This window comes from Crassostrea angulata, chromosome 5 (assembly GCF_025612915.1).
Source record: "Crassostrea angulata isolate pt1a10 chromosome 5, ASM2561291v2, whole genome shotgun sequence".
NCBI classification, from domain to species: Eukaryota; Metazoa; Mollusca; class Bivalvia; order Ostreida; family Ostreidae; genus Magallana; species Magallana angulata.
Window position 1 is genome coordinate 38,819,216 of NC_069115.1, and position 19,983 is coordinate 38,839,198.

Here is a 19,983-nt window from a genome sequence, read left to right on the forward strand (position 1 = left end):
GGGCCATAGAAATTTCACCAAAGCAAGGACATCCCATTGTGGATCAGTGTTTGAACAAGGCTTATCAATATGAGTATGCACAAAATCAATTATATTCAACCATTTAATTGTTCATGAACATAAACAAGGAAACATAACATCAATAAATTATGCATTCAACATGAAATTTACACTCCATTGTCTTACCAATAGCAATCAATTGTCAGTGGTAAAATTGAATCAGGGTAACAGAGACCATTGCAACTTTTTATATTAAATTTGTCAATTGATTATCAAACTGTTCACAATTTTATACAATAAGGAAACAAATGTTGTTATTCAATATGTACACAAAAATAAGACACTTTATTTTCAAAATTAAAACGAGCAGGTGGAAGTATTTCAAGATGTAATACATATTACACATCTAATATCATTCAGACCTAATAGAAATTCAACTTTATACACATCAAATATCAAATAAAAAATAGTCCAAATTCAAAGAACAAACAACAATAAAAAAGTTTAAACTTCAATGGAATCGTCCATACTCCAGCTCACTACCCCGTGATCCTCACTAGCCGGACTTCCAGAACTCCGGGCGGTCCGTCTCAGGGCTCCAAACGACCGGTCCTCTACTGTACTGTCCAGGTCTGTGTAGAACTTGGCTGTATCCCTGCTTGTCTCTAAACTGGTATCCACATCCGTGTAAAACTTATCGCTTCCTGTTGTATCCAGACTTCTGGTGTCTGACTTTGATGGCTGCAGAGTGTGTCCACTGTTAGATTTTCTAACTGGATTTTCTTCGCTGGGATGGGTGGGAGACATGTTAGAATCATCGTCATCTTCATCCAAGGGAGAAAAGAAGCAGAACCTTGGATATCGCCTACCAATTCTGACATGAAGGCTTTCATCTGAATTATTGTTGACATCATTGATGAAGAAGTTGTTGTTCGTGTTGTCTTCATCATTGCCGTCATTTTCTTCCACACCTTCATTAAATTTTTCATCAGATTCATCCGACTCTGTTTCCTGAAGCTGGTGGTCCAGCATTACTGGAGTGACTCCTTCCACTTCTTTCAGTGCCTCTCTGATAGAGCTATCCATGTCTGAATCCTCTGTGGAGAAGCTTTTATTCAGGGCATTACATTCCTCCCCTTCTTCTTCCTCTCCCTCCCCCACAGAAAACCTTGGCTCCTCACCAGTTACACAGGGGGAATTGTATGGTGTGTAACTGGGCACTCGCTCATCTCCTTGAGAATTTAAACTGCTCTCAATTTTAGAAAAGTTTTCCATTTCTTCTTCCCCTAAGTCATCATCAGAGGTGTCATTTCTTAGCACAAGATCATCAATTGGTTTCAGAGCATCTCGGAGAAATGAGTCAATCTGTCTTGCTATGTCTGCGTCACTGGAATTGGGAGATGCAGTGAGATTCAAACCCTGCACATCTCGAGCCATGCTTGCTATCAGGCCTGGGGAGTCTGGACAAATATCTTGATCCATTTCCTCTCCCCCTGTGTCTTCATTGTGACTGGACTCATAGAAGTCATCTCTCATGAAGTCAATGCGCCTCCTTCCACACACAAGATCATAATCACTGTCATCTTGGGTGTCATCTTGGAATTTTTCATAGCTAGCCCCTTCCCCACCTTCGTCAAATATGTCTGAGTTATACATGAGCTGGTATCTCTTGCTACATGCCATTCCTGCTAAATACATCAGGCTGTGTGGGTTATTAAACTTGCACTCATCTTCCAGAAAGTCATATGTGTTGTCTGTTACAATTCTCAAGAATTCTTTCTCAATTTTCCTGCCTTCTTCTTCCAGTTCTCTAACAATATCTTCCATCGAATACTTGACAAGATTACAAGCAGCAGGAGACTCTTTGGGGACCAGTCTTTGCGAAGTCTGTGACTCATTAGAGTGAGACTGAATCTTTGTTGTGGACCAATTCATGCCGACGAAGGAGGAATCTCTAGAAAGTAGCTCATCTTCATGATGGTCATGACAAAACACGGCCTCCACAGTTCCCGATATATCTTCCGGCTTAAACTCTACATTAACGACTGTTTCATCCACATCATCCAGCTTAGTCTTAATTGCTTCTTTCACAGGTGACATCCTTTCCATGGTGTTACATTTTTCTTTTGAAGGTACCGGTACATCTGTTTCCTCAGTTTTTCTGTATGACAATAACTGAACTGCATCTGATTTTTTTGGCTGGAAGAGCCTCTTCCATGAAAATCGCCGTTTTCTTCTCTCAGAACAATCTTCCTTCAACCTTATTCTTCTCTTTTCCTGTTCTTCAGGGGTGCACAACCTAACCTTTGTTCCAACCACCTCTATATTCATTCCATTTTCTTCTGTTCCTACAATGTCATAATCACTCTCTAATCGGGAATTTATATCGTCACCGAGAACCTTCAACTTTTTTCCGATCACTTCAAAGTTCAGTCCATTCTCTGGAGTCCCCTCGATGTCATAGTCTCCAAACTGCTCTGCCCTGGCAATGGGAGAACTTGAATACCTTGGTTTTGTCGACCGTTTGCCTGGCGTCATCTGTGGCGTATCGCAATCACTGTGATCCAAACTTGGTTCATAGCTCACCATTTCTAGCATTGGCGATGTAGAAACATTTCTTCTATTCACTGCAGAGGCGACATCCCTTTCATTCTCTGTATCAGAGGTCTGAGTTTCGACATTACAATAAGCATTCAACTTGGAGTCCAACTCAGCTAGGACTTCCTCCTCTGTGAGGTTCTTCTGGGACAAGCTTTCATACTTGTGGATGAGGTGCTCATCAAAGTGTGCATTACGTACCCTGTGTCCCAGATCATACTTAGGTGGTGGAGACATCCAGGGATTGGAGGGGGAATGACAAGGAGATTCATCACCTTCATCACATGCACTTGATTCTGCCACATTCTCCAAGAGAAACCTCTCCAAATCTCCCAAGCTCTTTGAAAGAGAGTCTTCCTCGGCAGCAGCACTGGCACCAGAAAATGTCTCCGCCAAATACTCTGGGCACTGAACATCAGACAACTCGGAATCTTTCCCTTCAACTTTCTCCTTTGGTGTCTTTGGTTTGGCTGCACATTCCCCTTGAATGGTAGACTTTTCTGTCCTGAAGTGTCTGTATACCTCAGAAGCAGTGACAAAAGTGGTGGCAAATTTCTTTTTCCTGTACTCCTCCCCTCTTAGATCCCCCTGCCCACTTCGCCAGCTGTCACCAAGAGATGACACTGAATCCCTCAGTGGCTCGCTTAGTCTCTCACTCCTCTGTAAATTCTCAGCTGATTTTGTTACCCTCTGTTTGTCAGCAATAACACTCTTCGTACCCTGAGTCTTCTCTGGTGAGGTCTTCTCAAAGAACATGGAACATGTGGACACCTCATCTTGAAGTGCATTATTACTCAAATTCCCTTTACCTCCAATGTACACTGGAGACACAATGCCATGCTCAATATTGACATACTTCTTCCATCTTTTGTCTTTCCAGTCTGTCAGAGCATATTTCTCTGCCAGGGAACTCACAAAGGGCGACAACTGTCGCTCATGCCTCTTAGAAGAAGTTTCCTCATCCTCCCTGGCATGTTCAAGCCTGTGTCTGCTCTGAGATGGTAAATCTTCCAAAGAATCTTCCCTATCATCCACCTCCAACTCGTACTCTGGGGTACAGGATCTGTAATCACTGGGAGACATGTAGGGATATCCCTCCGGGTCTGTATCATTGATGTCATCAAGAGCAATCGGCCTCAAGGGCTGTCTGTCTTCCATCATCTCCTTCCTAGCAGCCCTGCTGTGAAGGACTGGCACACTTTTACATTCTCCATCATCCGCCTGCATTTGTCTACTCTCTGATGTGAACCCCAGATTACATTCAGTCTCTGACTTGGACTCCGGTCCCACCTGTTGAATTTTCCTAGTTTTGAATGGAAGAAATCTCAACTGTGAGAAAAAGCTGGGCTTTCCCTGCACAGACTTTCTCTTCAGTTTGAGCTGTTTTTCGGGGGATTTCTGGCTGTCCCTCGACATGTTCTCTTTGTTGGAGTCGTCCAGAGAGCTGGCTGTGGTGTCCTGTTCTGCTCTTTTTTTTTCAAACATGTCGACAATTGGCTTGATGTGGTCCGACACACTCCTTTGAGCTGCGCTATGGACTATACCACCAAACAGAGGGAAATAGGGATGAGTGGGCTTGGCTGCCCCCACACTCTCTGGGATACAAGGTTCACTGGTCTGAACCAAGCGTCTTATACCGAGCTGCTCCCTGTCACTGTCTCTATGATATGCATGATGGAACATACTAGTATTTTCATCCACATTATCAGCACTGGTAAAATCGGACCTGTATATCAGTACAGGGCTATGACCGTTATCCCTATGAGACCATGCAGGGTAGGGCGTACTCCTGGGGGCAGGGACTGGGGTTACCTTTTTCCGTTTGGAATAGGAGCTCTTGTGACTGGTGTGCAACATGCGGGGTAGAGGGATGGGTGCTGTGCAAGCATGCATGGCTGTGGAGAGAAGCAGAGAGAGCGGGGTGAGGGAAAAGCATGCAAGGGGGCCACCACAATCAAAGAGGAATGCAAGGGGGCCACCACAACCAAAGAGGAGAAGTCAAATTTTGTTCTCAAAATCAGAACTTCTTATAACTTTTTTTTCTTCATATTTTGAAACTGAATTGAAAAAAAAAAACTTATATAACACTGTTCTTTTGATTTTCTTTTCTAAACAAAAAGATTTCCAACGCATTTTAAAACCTTGCTGATTGTGGTAGCCCTGTGCAGAAAGAACGTGATTAAATGATGCCCATTACCAATAATGAAAGACTGCGCACCAGAGAAAAGGAACAAACTATTATTTATTCATATACTCGCATTTAAGTCATATCTGTATGAACATTACAATACAGTAGACATTTTTTTTTCAGGGTTCACATTTATGCATCTCTTTTAAAAATCTATGAAATTTCGTACCGAAGAGTAAAAGTTTTTTTATCTGTCAAATGTGGAACTTTAAACAAATTTTATGAGCACTATTTGTAATATTGATTTTTTATTGTCTGCAAAATAGAAAATGTCTACTGTATTAAAAATCTGTTTCAAAAGTAAGTAATTTTTAAGTTTTTTATGCTTCAAATAATTTCAAATAAATAAATTGTTTAAATTTGTGTTAAAGCAAATAAATCTATTCATGTTAATAAATAACTTCTTAACGTTTACTTATGATATACTTGTTATGGATTTATTGTCTGTCATTACTTTTTTAATTGCACAAATCTTAACTTCCAAAACTAAACTACAACTTGAATGCGAGTATATACCACACCAAGTACAGTTTTAGTTTACATTTAGCTAACTACTGATTTATACATCTGAACTTTGATATATCTCAAACAATGATATCTAGAATACATGTACCATATGTTGAAATGATATGGAAGGTTTGACTGTACATACAAACACATACGAGGGTTGTCCCAAAATAGCGTAGACAAGTGGCGTTATTCAGTTAATCGAAGACAAAGGAAGATGAAATTTGTGCCACAAAGGGTTCAAGAAATTTGCATTCAAATAATGTTTTAAAATCGAACATTGTTTGAGATTAAATTAGTGAAATGAAAGCATGTTAGATCAGAAATTCGACATGCAGCGCAATGTCAAAAACAAAAAGTTACAATCAACATAATGAACTGAAAATTGGGAGGAAAATTACTTTTCGAATGAAAAAATTCAAATAAAACATACACTGATATTTGATAATAATTCTATTATTTACTCAGAAAATGTTTTGGCTATAACAAAACTTTTAAATATTTTATAGCGCGTTTTGTGACAAGTTGAAAAGTTAACTGATAATAAAATGACGTTGTCCGCGTTTAAGGCGGCGCAGCAGTAACTGATACAATTTTGTAAAGACCAAGCATAAATCCTAAGCGGCTTTGGAAGTAAATGATATTAACAAAATCGATGAGAAATGCGTTTTGTGAATAAGTAGTTAAACAACATTGGAACTATTTGAACAAGTATGATGACAATAAGTGGAAAAAAGAAACCCCGAACGATATCAATGGACGTCAAAATGTTGAACGACACATTTCGGTAAGACAGACGTTAGACAACGAGTAACGGGGCAAGTTTGGAGCCGACAGATCGTTTGTACTTAGAAAATATTTAAAAAATACAGAAGTAGAAATATATATTGAATCTGCAAGCAGGGTACATGTTCAAAGATAATATTTTTTCTAAGACATTTTCGAAAATAAAACGTAAATGTTATCGTAAGCGATATGGAGGGTTTAGCAACAACATAAAACTGGAAATTTTCGACGTCGCATATTGCGCCGCCTGACAAAACTTGTTGTTACTAATTATTCATTTTCTCCAGAAATAAATAAAGTACAGATTTGAACTTTTCAGCATTGTTTGCCAAAGAGTCATTAAAGAAAACACAGAAGTCTAATGAAATTGCTGTGAACAGATTATAAATTATGTGTCCTGTCTACATTATTTTGGGACAACCCTCGTATATACAAGAGTTAGTGCATTAACCATACCTGGCTTTTCCCTCTTGAGAACAACTGGTTCCTCTGTAACGATTGGCTTTGGGTCCTGCTACAAATATTTGAATGCAAAATTTCAAAACAAACCCTGCATTAATAAACTCTATTATACGAGTACCCAAGGCACTTGATTAATTATATGAAACAGGGAAATACAAAAAGATGTCAATGCTGTTGGACCTGAGATACTATGAATCAAGAAAAAACTAATGACAACAGAAATGATTCATAACTGTAAAGGGAAATAAATATATGGTTACATTAGCCAGATACACAAATATACTCAGGTCAGACTTGTAACGCCACTAGAAATCCTTTCAAGGAGAACAAAGCTACTGAGAACAAAAATACATGAACTTGAAATTTGAAGAGGCACATGGTATTCTTTCTCTCTATATTTCCTCTTTGTTGTGGCTGACAAGCAAATCCAACACACTTGCATTTCACTTACGACATTTATTCCCCTTGATTACAGGCAAGTACAGCCCTCCAAATATTTCTCATTCAAAAATTAAAAAAAAAAAAAATTAAAATTCAATATTTGATTGTGAATGAATAATTTGGTTTTTTTTTAAACCAGACAATATGAAAAAAAAATAATGAGAGTTATGGCAAATGGACATAGCACTTTTCCATCTAATTTATATAAAAGGGATTACCGTATTTTCCCGACGACTCGTCGATGCGGACGACTCGTCGAATTGCTCATTTTTAGCCAAAATTTTAACAAAATCCTATGATACGTCGATTCAGACGACACGTCGAACTTATCGCTTCAAAATGGTGTATAAAACTGCAGTAACATTATCAGTGTATGATGCCACGATGTCCCCAATATTGCTACCAACTATTATTAATGATTAACATTTAAACAATTACTCTTTATACTTATGCATCATATTTTCAAATACCGACAACATCTACAAAGTCGCTTGCATTGTAAACAATTCCCGATATCGCGTGTTATGCAAAATTAAACTTACTTTGACAGAAATATTTTATTCCCATGTATTAAAATAAATATCCACTCTGACCATCGCCAGTGTATTCACCATTACGTAACCAGCCACCTGTTGACTCGGCGCGTGGTCAATGTTTGTTTAACAATTTCCGGTGTCAGAGGCATGCACCTGTCTCGTGTCGGACTTCAAAGGGGGATCTCAAATGCAGAAAGCTTAGCAATTACTATGATTTGATGAAACTTGTTTACTTTGTATCCAGTAATACAGTCACACGCTATTATTTTAAAGAGACACTGTTAGAATAGATCGATCATTTGTACGACTTGATAATGACGATATACGACAAACATACGTTTCCTAAATTTTTTATTTAACAATAATCAAAGAATTGGACAATAATTAATTAATGAACTATAATCACTCTTATACCGGTACTCTTTATGTACACAGTGAGTGAAATTGCCGTATAGATGTCAGCCTTAGCAAGATTATTAACACAACCGGGATCAGTCTACCGTATAAACAATAGAGATGATAATTGCCGATTACTTATTTTAAGATTAATTTTGACCATAAAATATTTCTTATTTATACTTTTCACTAACAACTCTTTACTAATAAAATAATAAAACTTTAAAACATTCCCCGGACCTACTGCAATATTTTTTTCCATCCAAGTTTGGTTTCAATTTTACTGCGCAATATTATCTTCCCACTATAGTAATATATGGAATCATGTGACAATGTGTTTATAAAAACGGAACGGTAAAACTTTTAATTGATTAAAAAAATACACCATTGTTCAATAACTGTTATTAATATGTATTCTAGTGTTAACAGATGAGTGAAAATGATAATAATTAAAGATGAACATTGAATTCAACAACGTAATTTTCAATAACACAGCCAGCTCAAGATGATTAAAACCGAGATTTTTAATAAAAAATTTTCACAATTTTCTGACCTCAAGCCTTAGACAAGTCGATCAAGACCATAAGTCGAGTACTCTGCTTCAGAGAAAAAAAATACCGACTTATCGTCGGGAAAATACGGTAATAATTACATAGGGCCTTTTTGCCAAGGGCAATCTATGTACCAAGAATATTCATACTTCCAAAATGTCTGGCCTTCAAGGTGTGGACAGACAAAATCTATCTTGACCATGTCCTTTTACCTTGAGAAAATGTTCTTAACTTTAACCAATCATAGTACCAAGTATGATCATCCTATTCAACATGTTTATGGTCTGTATTTTGCCTATAAAATGTTTTAGGACTGGAAATATTCAATCGAATCCGATGACCTTGACCTCTGACCTTGAAAATAACTAAAAGCTCTTTTTTAGCAATAAGCAACCTTTTACCCTTAAAATGATCACCCTACCTCACACAGTGCATCAGGGAGACAGATAAAAACATTTTGTCATCTGCCTAAAGATGTGCATTTTAATTTTGAAAGGTTCATGAAACTATTACAATGATAACAATTTTGGAAAACATCTTGACTGGCACCAAGCATCAACCTACATAATTGTCTCAGACTTGTAAAAGAAATAGCAGATAATAGAATATGTTGTGTGGGTGTCAAATTACATGCACATTTCCTGAAACTTTTATTTTCAAACAAAGAGGAAGAGGAAGGATACGTTTCAACAAAAATGAGATTAAAAAAATGAAGGAAGTACACTTGTCTGTTTTATCACAATTTTTGTCTATTGTATCTAATGAACAACAGATTATTGAAATATCCTATAATTTTGGTTGAATTGAATTGATTTCAGACCAAAATAGAACCAGTTTAACAAGACCTTGGACTTTCAGTAGGGCGTAGCTATGTATTCCTCACGTCAAAACAAATTAAAAATGATGCAGTTTCAAGTGAAATATGCATCGATTGCGTAGTATTAGCTCAAAAGGCAGACAAATCTTGTTGATTTCAAAGAGCCATGGCTGAGTGGCTAGCGATGAAATAGACAGGCCTACGTCACATTGCTGTTTGACACAACTACTAGTACCCAAAGTCCAAGCTCTTGTTAAAATGGTTTTAAAGTGCATCATCATATATCAGCATTTTTTTTACATTAAATCTCTTGACAAGGAGGGTACTTGGATCCACTTACTTTTTCAACAGGTCTCTTAGCACTAGCTGCTGTTGAGCGTAACTTGATGGGTCCACCTTCAAATATGTTTCCCAGCCCAATACCCATCACTTTCTTTCCTTTTGTTTCTGGTTTTTCTTCAGCTGTAATATAAGAATAATTTTATGTCATACAAATCAGTGAGAAACCTGTAAATGCAAAAACTGTTAACAAACAAAACAGCTGGCATATTTCATGTGGTCTTTTCTCAAAGTAATCATGATCCTATGAGGGTCCTTCATTCTCTTTACTGACTGTATCTGCAGATGTTGGATATTTTTTTCAAAACAGCACATGGTTTCTGTCTAATTATAACTATATACACCAATGTCATTATGTAGGTTTTTGGTATTTTTAAGTACATGTATAATAACCTGTGGAATCATTTTTATTCGTGGGTAGCCAAAATTAACTTGGTTCAAGAGGACGTAATTTCGTTGGTAGTGTAATGGGGTAATTTTAATAATTAATAAACAAATATTGGATACATGTTCATGATGTTGATTTGTGGGCAAGGGTTACTAACGAAAGCCACAAACATTGGTCCCCCACAATGATGATTCCACAGTACACCACATATAATATACCAGAGACTTACATGCACCTTCAATTCATTGTATATCATATCATACAGTAAAACACCGGTAAAGCGACCACGCTTATAATGAATTGATGCTTACAGCGAAGTTATTATCATTCTCCGTGACTACTGTCAATTCCTAATTTAACGCAAGGAATTAATGTCTGTGTAAAATCACAAGAAGCATCCTTCACAGATTTTAAAATCTCGCCATTATTTTTTATTAAGAAATAAGGAGAAAGTTCAACGTTCGCGATTTTATATTCTTGCAATTTGATACAAACCAGTGGGATCGCGGAATTAAGTACCGCATAATAAAAGAAATTTACAGTATATAACTCTATTAACTTTACAGATATAACGAATTTCGGTTATAACGAAGCAAAATTGCCCTTCCCTGGCACTTCGTTTGATTTACTGTATGGAATTTTCATGAGACATGTCTGTATCTGGCAAGCTATTTGTCCCATCTTACTTTTTTATAGACTATTAATTCAAATTAGACGCTGGGAATCAGCCATCACTTTTTAAACACCTAAATACATTCAGTACATGGTCATGTCTGAGAAACCTTTCAAGTATGATGCTTGAAAGATGGCAGCAAATCCAGAACATCCAGTTTATACTTATATATTAGATTGATCTTTTTGATAGGGCATGTCTGAGAAACCTTTCAAGTATGATGCTTGAAAGGTGGCAGCAAATCCAGAACATCCAGTTCAAATATATATTAGATTGATCTTTATGATAGGGCACATTTGTTCCCACACAGAACTACCTTTACCTGGCTGAGATTCAGACAAATCATTGTTCGGCTCTTCGTCCTCTGTACTGATAATCTCCACAAAGTTTGAGGGGAAAACCCCGGTCTTTCCGTTCAACACACCCTCCCACCATCCTTCTTCTTCCTACAAAATCAGCAAACAATGACCTTCCTCATACAAATGTAAAGCTTTGTAAACATCATCAGATTTCATTCTTTTCTACTAACATTTGCTAGTACACCTGCTGCACCTTGCTGCATTTAATATTACATAATTTTCTCAAAATATTTCTAAATTTTTAAAATCATTGCCAATTTGAACCCTGAATAACCCTGAATAAGGTCCCTGTGGACTTTGATTAAGGGAATTTCCTCACCTGTTTGATGATTTCCACAGTGTCACCCACTTCTATTTTTAGTTCATCCTCATTTTCGGGTTCATAGTCAAACAACACCTTGGCTTTTTTCCTCTTCTCTGAATGATGATGATGACCATGGTGATGTTCTGAAAAAGATCACAAGATATCAAATCTTACAGCTCTTCCAGCACACGATACAACAATGACCCATAATAAGTATATCATATACCAATGCTTCGGATTTTCTTCAGCTTTGTAAACATGATCTCTCCAATATGGTATGCTATTCAACTTATGTAGGATTTTTTTTTGGAAAATCAACACGGCAGTTTTCTGCACAAAATACAACTAATGCCTCATTAAGTGTATGCGGTGACAATCTAATCAATAAGGATATAGAGTTCCCAATTAAGATAAATAAAAGCCTACAGCTGAATCAAGCTGGCTAGGCTTCATCAATCTAACGATTATAATATCTAACATATTTTGTTAAGACATGAAAAGAAATAATCAATGGCCTACAATTATATAACACAAAACAGCTGTTCCTACATTACAAAAAAATGTTTGATGATCAGGATCCATGGGTTTTGAGTTTTTATTTTGATTTTGAACAGCAATGACATCAATAACTATATTTGTTATTCTAGCTTTCATGTAGGTAAGTTGTTTTTTTTGTTTTTTTTTAGTTTTTTGTTATACAGATGCAGTTCTGCTATAAAGCATTTATTTTTACAATGTTGAGATAGCATACCTACTGGTATAAAAGAAATCAATATTTTTTCAGAATGGTTAATCTATGATATAATAGGGGGTTTTGTGATTTTTATAATTTGCTTTACCGTTATTATAATAAATCAGTATTAAATGAGGTCAACTTAACTATATAATAGAAAATGGAAATGATGTGAAATGAATTGAGATATTTTTCAAACACAACATGTAAGAACAGATCTTCATTATAACCGGGTCATTTCAAAGAAATATGTCAATGTGAATACTAAATTGACAGAAGAAATAACTTCTTTGATATAATGTCTTCATTATCAATAGCAATTTTCAAGAAACATATCTTTGAATTTAAAGAAACATTTGCTATCAATCTTGGCATACTGACTTCAGCCATTAATAGTTGATGTACACTTATTGAATTGTTTGAATTCTTTTTTTGGATGATAAAAAGAAAAGGGATTTTATTTTGAATTTATATTTTTCCTAATAACTTATCATCAAATTGGGTGCTGCATTGGCAACAAGTAGATTTATATTCAAGTGTGGCCATACAAGTGTTTCCGGGGACAAAGATAAACATGTTATGTGTTCTGAACATCAACATCCCCTTAATGATTTGCAAAAACTAATGATCATACATGAAATAATTTAAAATTCAAAATCATACAACAATTCATGCATAAATGTTTCACTTATAAGTACTACTATTTAATCAATGACAGCTTGTATTAGGGAATTCACCCCTCCCCCCAATTACTGGTCCAAAATCACGTTGATAAGAGTCGTTTCCTCAAATAAACATCTATCAGATATCAATAATTATTGATTTCCTCTTAATCTGTATAATTAGTAAACGAACACTAGTTTATGGATTAATGAAGACCTAGTAATAACCTATATATATATAGCAATAATGAAAACAACACAAATAATCCATTAGACTTCTTATAAATTCAAGAAATCAAACTAACAGATTTGTCTCATTTCATTTAAAGTAACACAAACTTTTTTTTCTTAAGCCTGTTGTAACCGCAAAATAAAAACTATTAATATTCATTTTAATGGGTGAAACTTATTTTTCAACTAAAGCATCAAAATCATAATTGAAATGCAGACACCAATGTCTACATGTCTTGCAGGGCAAGCTTTGACATAAATAAACAGTCTTTACAATTTTACAGTCTTAGAACCGTTTTAACAAGAGCTTGTACTTTCTTTGTGATGTTACTATCTAGTTTGGCTCATCAAAACAAGCTCTAAAATATTAGTTTAGTTTAAGATATTGAAAATATTGACCTCCTTCTTTCTAATTTGCTAAGAGAAGCTCATTAATATGAATTCATAGACTGTCAAAACCAGAAAATTGTTTACCAAGATCTGCTTTGTTGTGTAAAACTGATGCTGCATCTACAAAATATACATCCTTGGATGAAGTCTGATGAGTGTCATTGCGTTCAAACTATTTATGTCTATTAGCCAATACCTGGACAGTTAACCATGAGTAGACCCTGGCTTCATCAAATTGAGTTTTTTTACGCACTACCCAAAGTCCAAGCAAGCTCTTGTGAAAACAGTTCTATAATGGAATTATTGTTTTCCATTCCTGTAAGAGTTATCTCCCTGGAATTATTGTTTTCCATTCCTGTAATAGTTATCTCCCTTCACAGATGGTCGAAGCACCACAAAAGGATAACACAATAATGACATTATTTACCTTTCCTTTTCTGTGGTGCTGCACCAACATGGACATCTTTAAGTTTATTCGCTAGTTCTCTGACGGAAGATCTCTGTTGTGTTACCAGCAGTTCTTTCTTAGGTTCTTCCTTTTTCTTCTCTATAACCTAGTCATAAAGACACATCGTTCAATATATCAAGGTAAACAATAATTAGGTGTGTGAAACAAATGGCAACTAATCCCCCGAAAGGATACCTGAAAGTTGAATTTGTTTACCAACAAAGTCAAGTTCTATTTAATTCCTTTGGTAAATTTTGTTTATAAATCTTTTATGATGTAATGCAATGTTTGTTTATTCTCTGATAGCACAAACATTTCCTTGCTTCAGTATTACTGGATATATAAGTTCTGCACTTCTTAACAAACTTGAACAGTTCAAAATTAACTTATAACTGGGGTAAAATATCTTACTTTAGCAACACGTCAATACACATGTACATATGCATAGAGAATCTATTTTTCTGTAGAAAACAATGCTGAAACATTGCTCAATAGAGCTCACTGTTCTTACATCTTTTTGTTCTAAAGCAATATTACATTCTGCGAGACATCAACCAAGATAGAATCCACCAAAAAGTCATTGTCCTGGACATAAACCAAATTAATCAAATAAAATGCTTATTACTAATAATCTTATTAATCATGTTAATGCTTTGACCCAATACCTGACATTAAAGAATCATTAAAGAGATTGCAAATGTTAATAAAACAGCCTTGAGAGGGCAAGAGAGCTCTATAATATGAAGATGTACCAAGCCTTGACACTATGGTTTTAGTACATGCCCTGTATAATATTAGGTGCTGGCACTAGACAGCTCTTTCTCTGTTCAACAGTCTTGATTGCCAAATATAGGTCGAAAATTTTGAAGCCCATCATGTAAACTTGTATCATCTCAAGAGACCATAAGGATCCTTATAGCATCGTAAACTCCAAACTATTAAAAATATGTACAGTTTTCTTTGCTTTATGAATCTGGTTTAACCAAAGTCCCAGTTAAATTCAGATAAAATACTATCTGAATACTAATTTAATATTACATCCCCCCATGTTAACAAACCTCAACAAAGTTGTCAGGAAACATTCCTTCTCTAACCCCCATCCCACCCACCATATACACAAACCTTGTTGACAAAGTTGTTATGTAACATTCTTTTTCTCCCCTTTTATAAACAAATTAACATTGACAAAGTTCATTTTCCCAACTATGCAACAAACCTTGACAAAGTTATCAAAAAACATTCCTCTTCCCTCTATGTTAACAAACCATGACAAACCTATTGGGAAACATTCCTTTTCTCCCCCTGACAAAGCTATTGGAAAACCCAATTCTCCCTTTCACAAAAATGTTGGGAAACATTCCTTTTCCTCCCTTTTAAGACATAGTTATTGGGAAACATCCCATGTTAACATTCCTTTTTCCCTTTATTTTAACTAACCTTGACAAAGTTGTCGGGAAACATCCCTTTTTTCCCGTTTAACTCCCCCTCCCACCAGCCTCCTTCTGACATTTGGACATTCCTGATGACGTCTCCGACTTTAATTGTGAGCTCATCCTCCTGTTCCGCGTCGTAATCAAATTCGACCAAAACGTCAACTGCAACAGAAAGCATCGCGACAATTACAAAATGTGTTGCGTTAAAATTTACTATCCTTCCGGGGAGTCACAAATTTTGCATCATTTTGGAATGCTTTCATAGTGTTCAACAATAAGGTGACTGTAAAAAATTTTTTTTAAAAAAATAGAATAAAAAGGATATTGTTCCTTTATGAATAGGGAAGGAGCACATTATCTTGCATATACAGATTGATTTCTTATTGTACTTTAAGTACATAATACAGTCCCTGGATCAAAGTCACATGTTTATGTGATGTGGCATGATCTCCCTTTCCCCCCAAACAAAAAAAAAACTTTTCCTTGAATGATTTATGAATATAAATTAATGTGGTTTGTAACATTATATATTTTGTACAAAACTGCAAAATCATTAGAAATATATATTAACATTCTAAGTTCTAAGAGTGTTTCCAATAGGAATTTGCCCCTCCCCCATTGACTCATAATGTAATCAATATCATAGGGAAGCATAATTTTTGGAGAAAAAAATCAGGAAATACTGTTAAATTTCCTTAAAATTGGATAATTCGGTTAAACAAATATACTACATAATGATGTGTTGAAACGTTTCCATATCCAAACCAACATGTCAATGCTACAGTTTTTTTTTTTTAAGAAATCCTTTGTAGACACATATTATGATATAAATGGATACAGTATACATACTTTAAACAACATGAAAAAGGAGGATAATTTTGACACCTGTGTATTCATAACATAATTATTGTCTCAAGAATAATACTTTTCAAAACAAGTAACATTTAGACAAGCAATTCAAATCATAAACAATCTGTTATTGTATGCTGTAGTGTATTCACTTTCCACACATAACGATGTATACACTTGTACACTTTATCTGTAAGTGTGATGTTCCTGTGTAATCCAAACAAATACTATTTATTTGAGTGTTCCTACTTGTATTATCTTTGAATACACAAGTAACTTTGGGGCAAGTGTCTCATTATTTTGTGAATGACTTGACTTTATCACTTTTTTCCTGTTTAGTGGATGACGTCTGCTCAGGTGTGATGAGTGAGAAAGACATTGTTCAATGTTGACATCATGATAATGGAATGTTTACAATATACCTGAAGCGGTTACGGTTGCTTATGCACCGTAAAATTAGAGAAAAAAACACGATTTTTATCTTCACATCTGCATGAATTAAACTTTTAAACAAGCGGTTCCTTTTTTAAAGTTAATCTAAAACATTGACTCTCACTGAAAAAAAGTTTATCCCCATCATCTGTCAGTTATATTGACTTCCTGACCGAACGTGAATTATTTTGGCGCTTAAATTAAATAATCTCTTAAATTGCATGTAATAAGTTGATCAATTGATTGAAAACTTCACTTTATGAATTTGTCAAAAGAAGAAATTCTAAAACAATCCTTACCCATTTTGAAATTATTAGAAGTATCAAGTTGTCAACTCATTTCTTTCGTGCAAGTGTCTCTCAAATATGGCGGCGTACCACGTGACCATACAAACCTAGGTTCTATAGTTCGTTCCAAAATTTCGTTCAGTACATCAAAGGGATGCCGCACACGCATAAACTTAACACAAATTTCCTCTTTTATAAACCCTTAAAATTTACAAAAAGTTAATGAGATTTACATTTACATGTTCATATTTATACAATAAGAAGTATATTTACAACAGTTTTAAAATAGATTAAAAAAACAAACGGATCTAGATATGTCGTTGTAAATTTAGTGCTTGTAACATACTGTTTCGTTTTTTTTTTTGTTTTTTTTAAATTATGCGAATGAACAGGAGTGAATTTCCTACCTATAGGCCCATTTTTTGACAGCATTTTGTCTCGCCAGGAATTTTTTTTCAATATTTTATATATATATTGACCTTCCAACAATCCAGAATTATACCAAAGTTTTCTTTCATTTAAACATGTTAAATAACAATAGAAAGTACTTTTATATATTATTATGTTAATAAACTGATGTACTGTTAAACAACTTGCATACTTGGTGGTAATTACATCATATATACGCTATTTGATGCTTTTCAGTGGTGGATCCAAAGGCAGGGTTACGTGGGGGTTGCACCCCCACCCTCTTTGAAAATGGGGGTGGGGGGGGGGGTACTAGAAATAGGAAAGAAAATAAAAGATATCAGGATCACCAATACTGAGGCTTATTTTTGTTTTGTTTTACTATTTAAAGGGGCATGCATGGTCACGATTTTGTTCAAAAATTATTTTTCCGATTTTAATGAGTACGATGCTTCAGTTATATAAGGCTTTTTCAATAGGCAACCAAAATTTGAGTGTCATTTGTTGAGTTATAAGCGAGTTACAGAGCTTATAATTCTTCGCTATGTAAACAAAGCTTTTGTTTACATTTTGAATGTCTAAGTGAAAATTCAAGTTTTAGACCTACAGTGAATGTGTTAATCGTTAGGAACCGGCTATTTATGCTTGAAATGAATAAGAATAACAAATCAGCTTAAAAAAGAATTTTTACTGGTATATAAAACCCATGTGAACAAAAACAGGGCACGAGCCTTGTTTACATGACGAAGAATTGTGAGCCCTGTATCTTGCTTAAAACTCATCAACTGGCACCCAAATTTCATTTGATCATTAGGAATGCATCTCTAAAGCATTGTAAATAATAAAAACAGAAAAATAAAATTTGACCAAAATCGTGACCATGCCCCTTTAACGTCTCAAAAAATTTTATAGAAACATCTTAAGGCCACCCCTGGACCCCTTGATCATACTTGAGATTTCACTCGCAATCCTTCTCTTTCTGAAAAAAAAAATCCTGTGATCTTATATGTACATGTACATGTACTTCCATATTAATCGAAAACCACACCAAATATGTACAATCCTCTCACGCCTACATAGGCGTCGGAACCGGGGTGGAGGAGTGTGTGGCATAGTAAGACGTAACCGTAACTAAAACCTTGTTTATAATTGTTGCTTGTCAAGATTTTTGATAAGTCTAGCACCCTCCCCCCCCCCCCACTTTAAATTTGCTTCCCACACCACTGCGCCTACACAAACCCATGGTCCTGAAGACCGTGACATGAGACCTTGAGACAATAATGTACTTTTTGCAAGCAAATTTTCCCTCAACCCACAACCTTCACGTTGAAAAACACCTGCTTTTTATATATTTCTCATCCGGAGTAAATATATATACATGGAAGGGGGGGGGGGGGGAGGAGGTAGTATTTCGATTAACAATTTATTTTAATAGTATTTTTTTTATCACTAAACACGCTGAACATGCGTGGATTCAGAATTTTTTTTATCGGGGGAGGGGGTGGGGGTGGTGTTTAACATTGGTCCAGAAACAGATCCCTTTTTATTGTGTGTCTACTCAGTAAGTAGGATTATGATACATAATACTGATGAAATTATTTATGATTAATTTAATTATTGTATTTAACACTAACGTGCCAAAAGTATGTCAACTATTCTCTTTTCCCTATAAATTTAATTAAAAACAAGATTTATATTTAAAAGGGTTTTTGTTGTTATTTTTTGTCAAAATTTGAAATGTTGACACTTTTTGACATACAGTGAATTGTTTTCTGTCAACTCATTTTATAAAATTTGATATTTCAAACACAACAGGAAGATATTTTTAAGCGGCCTAAAAAAATTATAGCTTTTCTGATATGCGAGCTGAAAAATCTTACTGTCAAATCTCAAGAACTGAAGGTTGGAAAAATATTTCAAATATGATGCTAAAAAAGCTGGAGATTTATCAATCCAAATCTTTTCAAAATCGGTCAGGGGTTATTTTTTAATGATTCTTTAAAAATTTTGGTTTTCAATGAAATATATAGTGAAATTAAAAAAAAAAATTATCACACTTTTGGCACCTGAGTGTACATATCAATTCGTAAAATAACTCGGTGACATTAATGAGTACAAATTATTACGCAGCTGAACATGCATGGAGTGATTTGTCAAATTCATGTAGAAGACACTTGCACGAAAGAAAAACAGTCTTAGATCATAAACTTATCATGTGTACTGAAATTAGGACAAAAGTATAGAATTAAAAAAAAAAAAATAGATATGTATGTTATACCAGAGCATAGGCGTCGGAACCGGGGGGGCTAGGGGGGGCTTAGCCCCCCCACTTTTTTTGCAAAGTTATACCTAACCATTAGAAACATAGCATGATAGAGGGTTCAGCCCCCCCACTTTTTCTCGCAAGAAAGATTATTGTTCCTAAATTTACCTTGAAAGATTGAAAAGTTAGATTCAGAAGCAGACTAGCCCCCCCCCCCCCCCCCCACGGATTAGGAATTTCATGATTTTGGAAAAGAAAAGTTGGATAAGTAATTTTTTTTTTTTGGAAGTATAGGTATACTTCCCCCCCCCCCCCCCCCCCCCCCCCACGGATTAGGATTTCCATGATTTTGGGAATTACTTTTTTTCTCAATATTTCTGAGGATTAGTCTAGCCCCCCCACTTTCAATTTGCTTCCGACGCCTATGCCAGAGTCTCTGGTTATACATATGTATTTTTTCCCTCTCAATATTTTACTGAGTTATACACAAGTTATTCCCCTT

At 35.4% G+C, this 19,983-nt stretch overlaps 1 protein-coding gene across 1 annotated transcript; it reads right to left on the reverse strand.

The window, feature by feature from the left end:
• Positions 1-89: 89 nt before the first annotated feature.
• LOC128183309 (uncharacterized) lies at positions 90-16,912 on the reverse strand. The gene is made up of 8 exons (XM_052852269.1): positions 16,823-16,912; positions 15,247-15,404; positions 13,789-13,915; positions 11,361-11,488; positions 11,005-11,128; positions 9,623-9,744; positions 6,536-6,593; positions 90-4,493 (listed from the first exon to the last, which is right to left on the reverse strand). Exons 1-8 carry the CDS (start codon positions 16,824-16,826, stop codon positions 505-507), a joined length of 4,710 nt encoding a protein of 1,569 aa, XP_052708229.1. The 5' UTR covers positions 16,827-16,912; the 3' UTR covers positions 90-504.
• Positions 16,913-19,983: the final 3,071 nt, after the last annotated feature.

What these genes read in the sequence shown, in the direction of transcription:
- LOC128183309 (XM_052852269.1), bottom strand. An exon ending in CTGTGGAAATCATCAAACAG is followed by an intron (nt 11,129 to 11,360) that starts GTGAGGAAATTC and finishes CTGATTTTGTAG; the next exon opens with GAAGAAGAAGGATGGTGGGA. An exon ending in TTTGTCTGAATCTCAGCCAG is followed by an intron (nt 9,745 to 11,004) that starts GTAAAGGTAGTT and finishes CTTATATTACAG; the next exon opens with CTGAAGAAAAACCAGAAACA.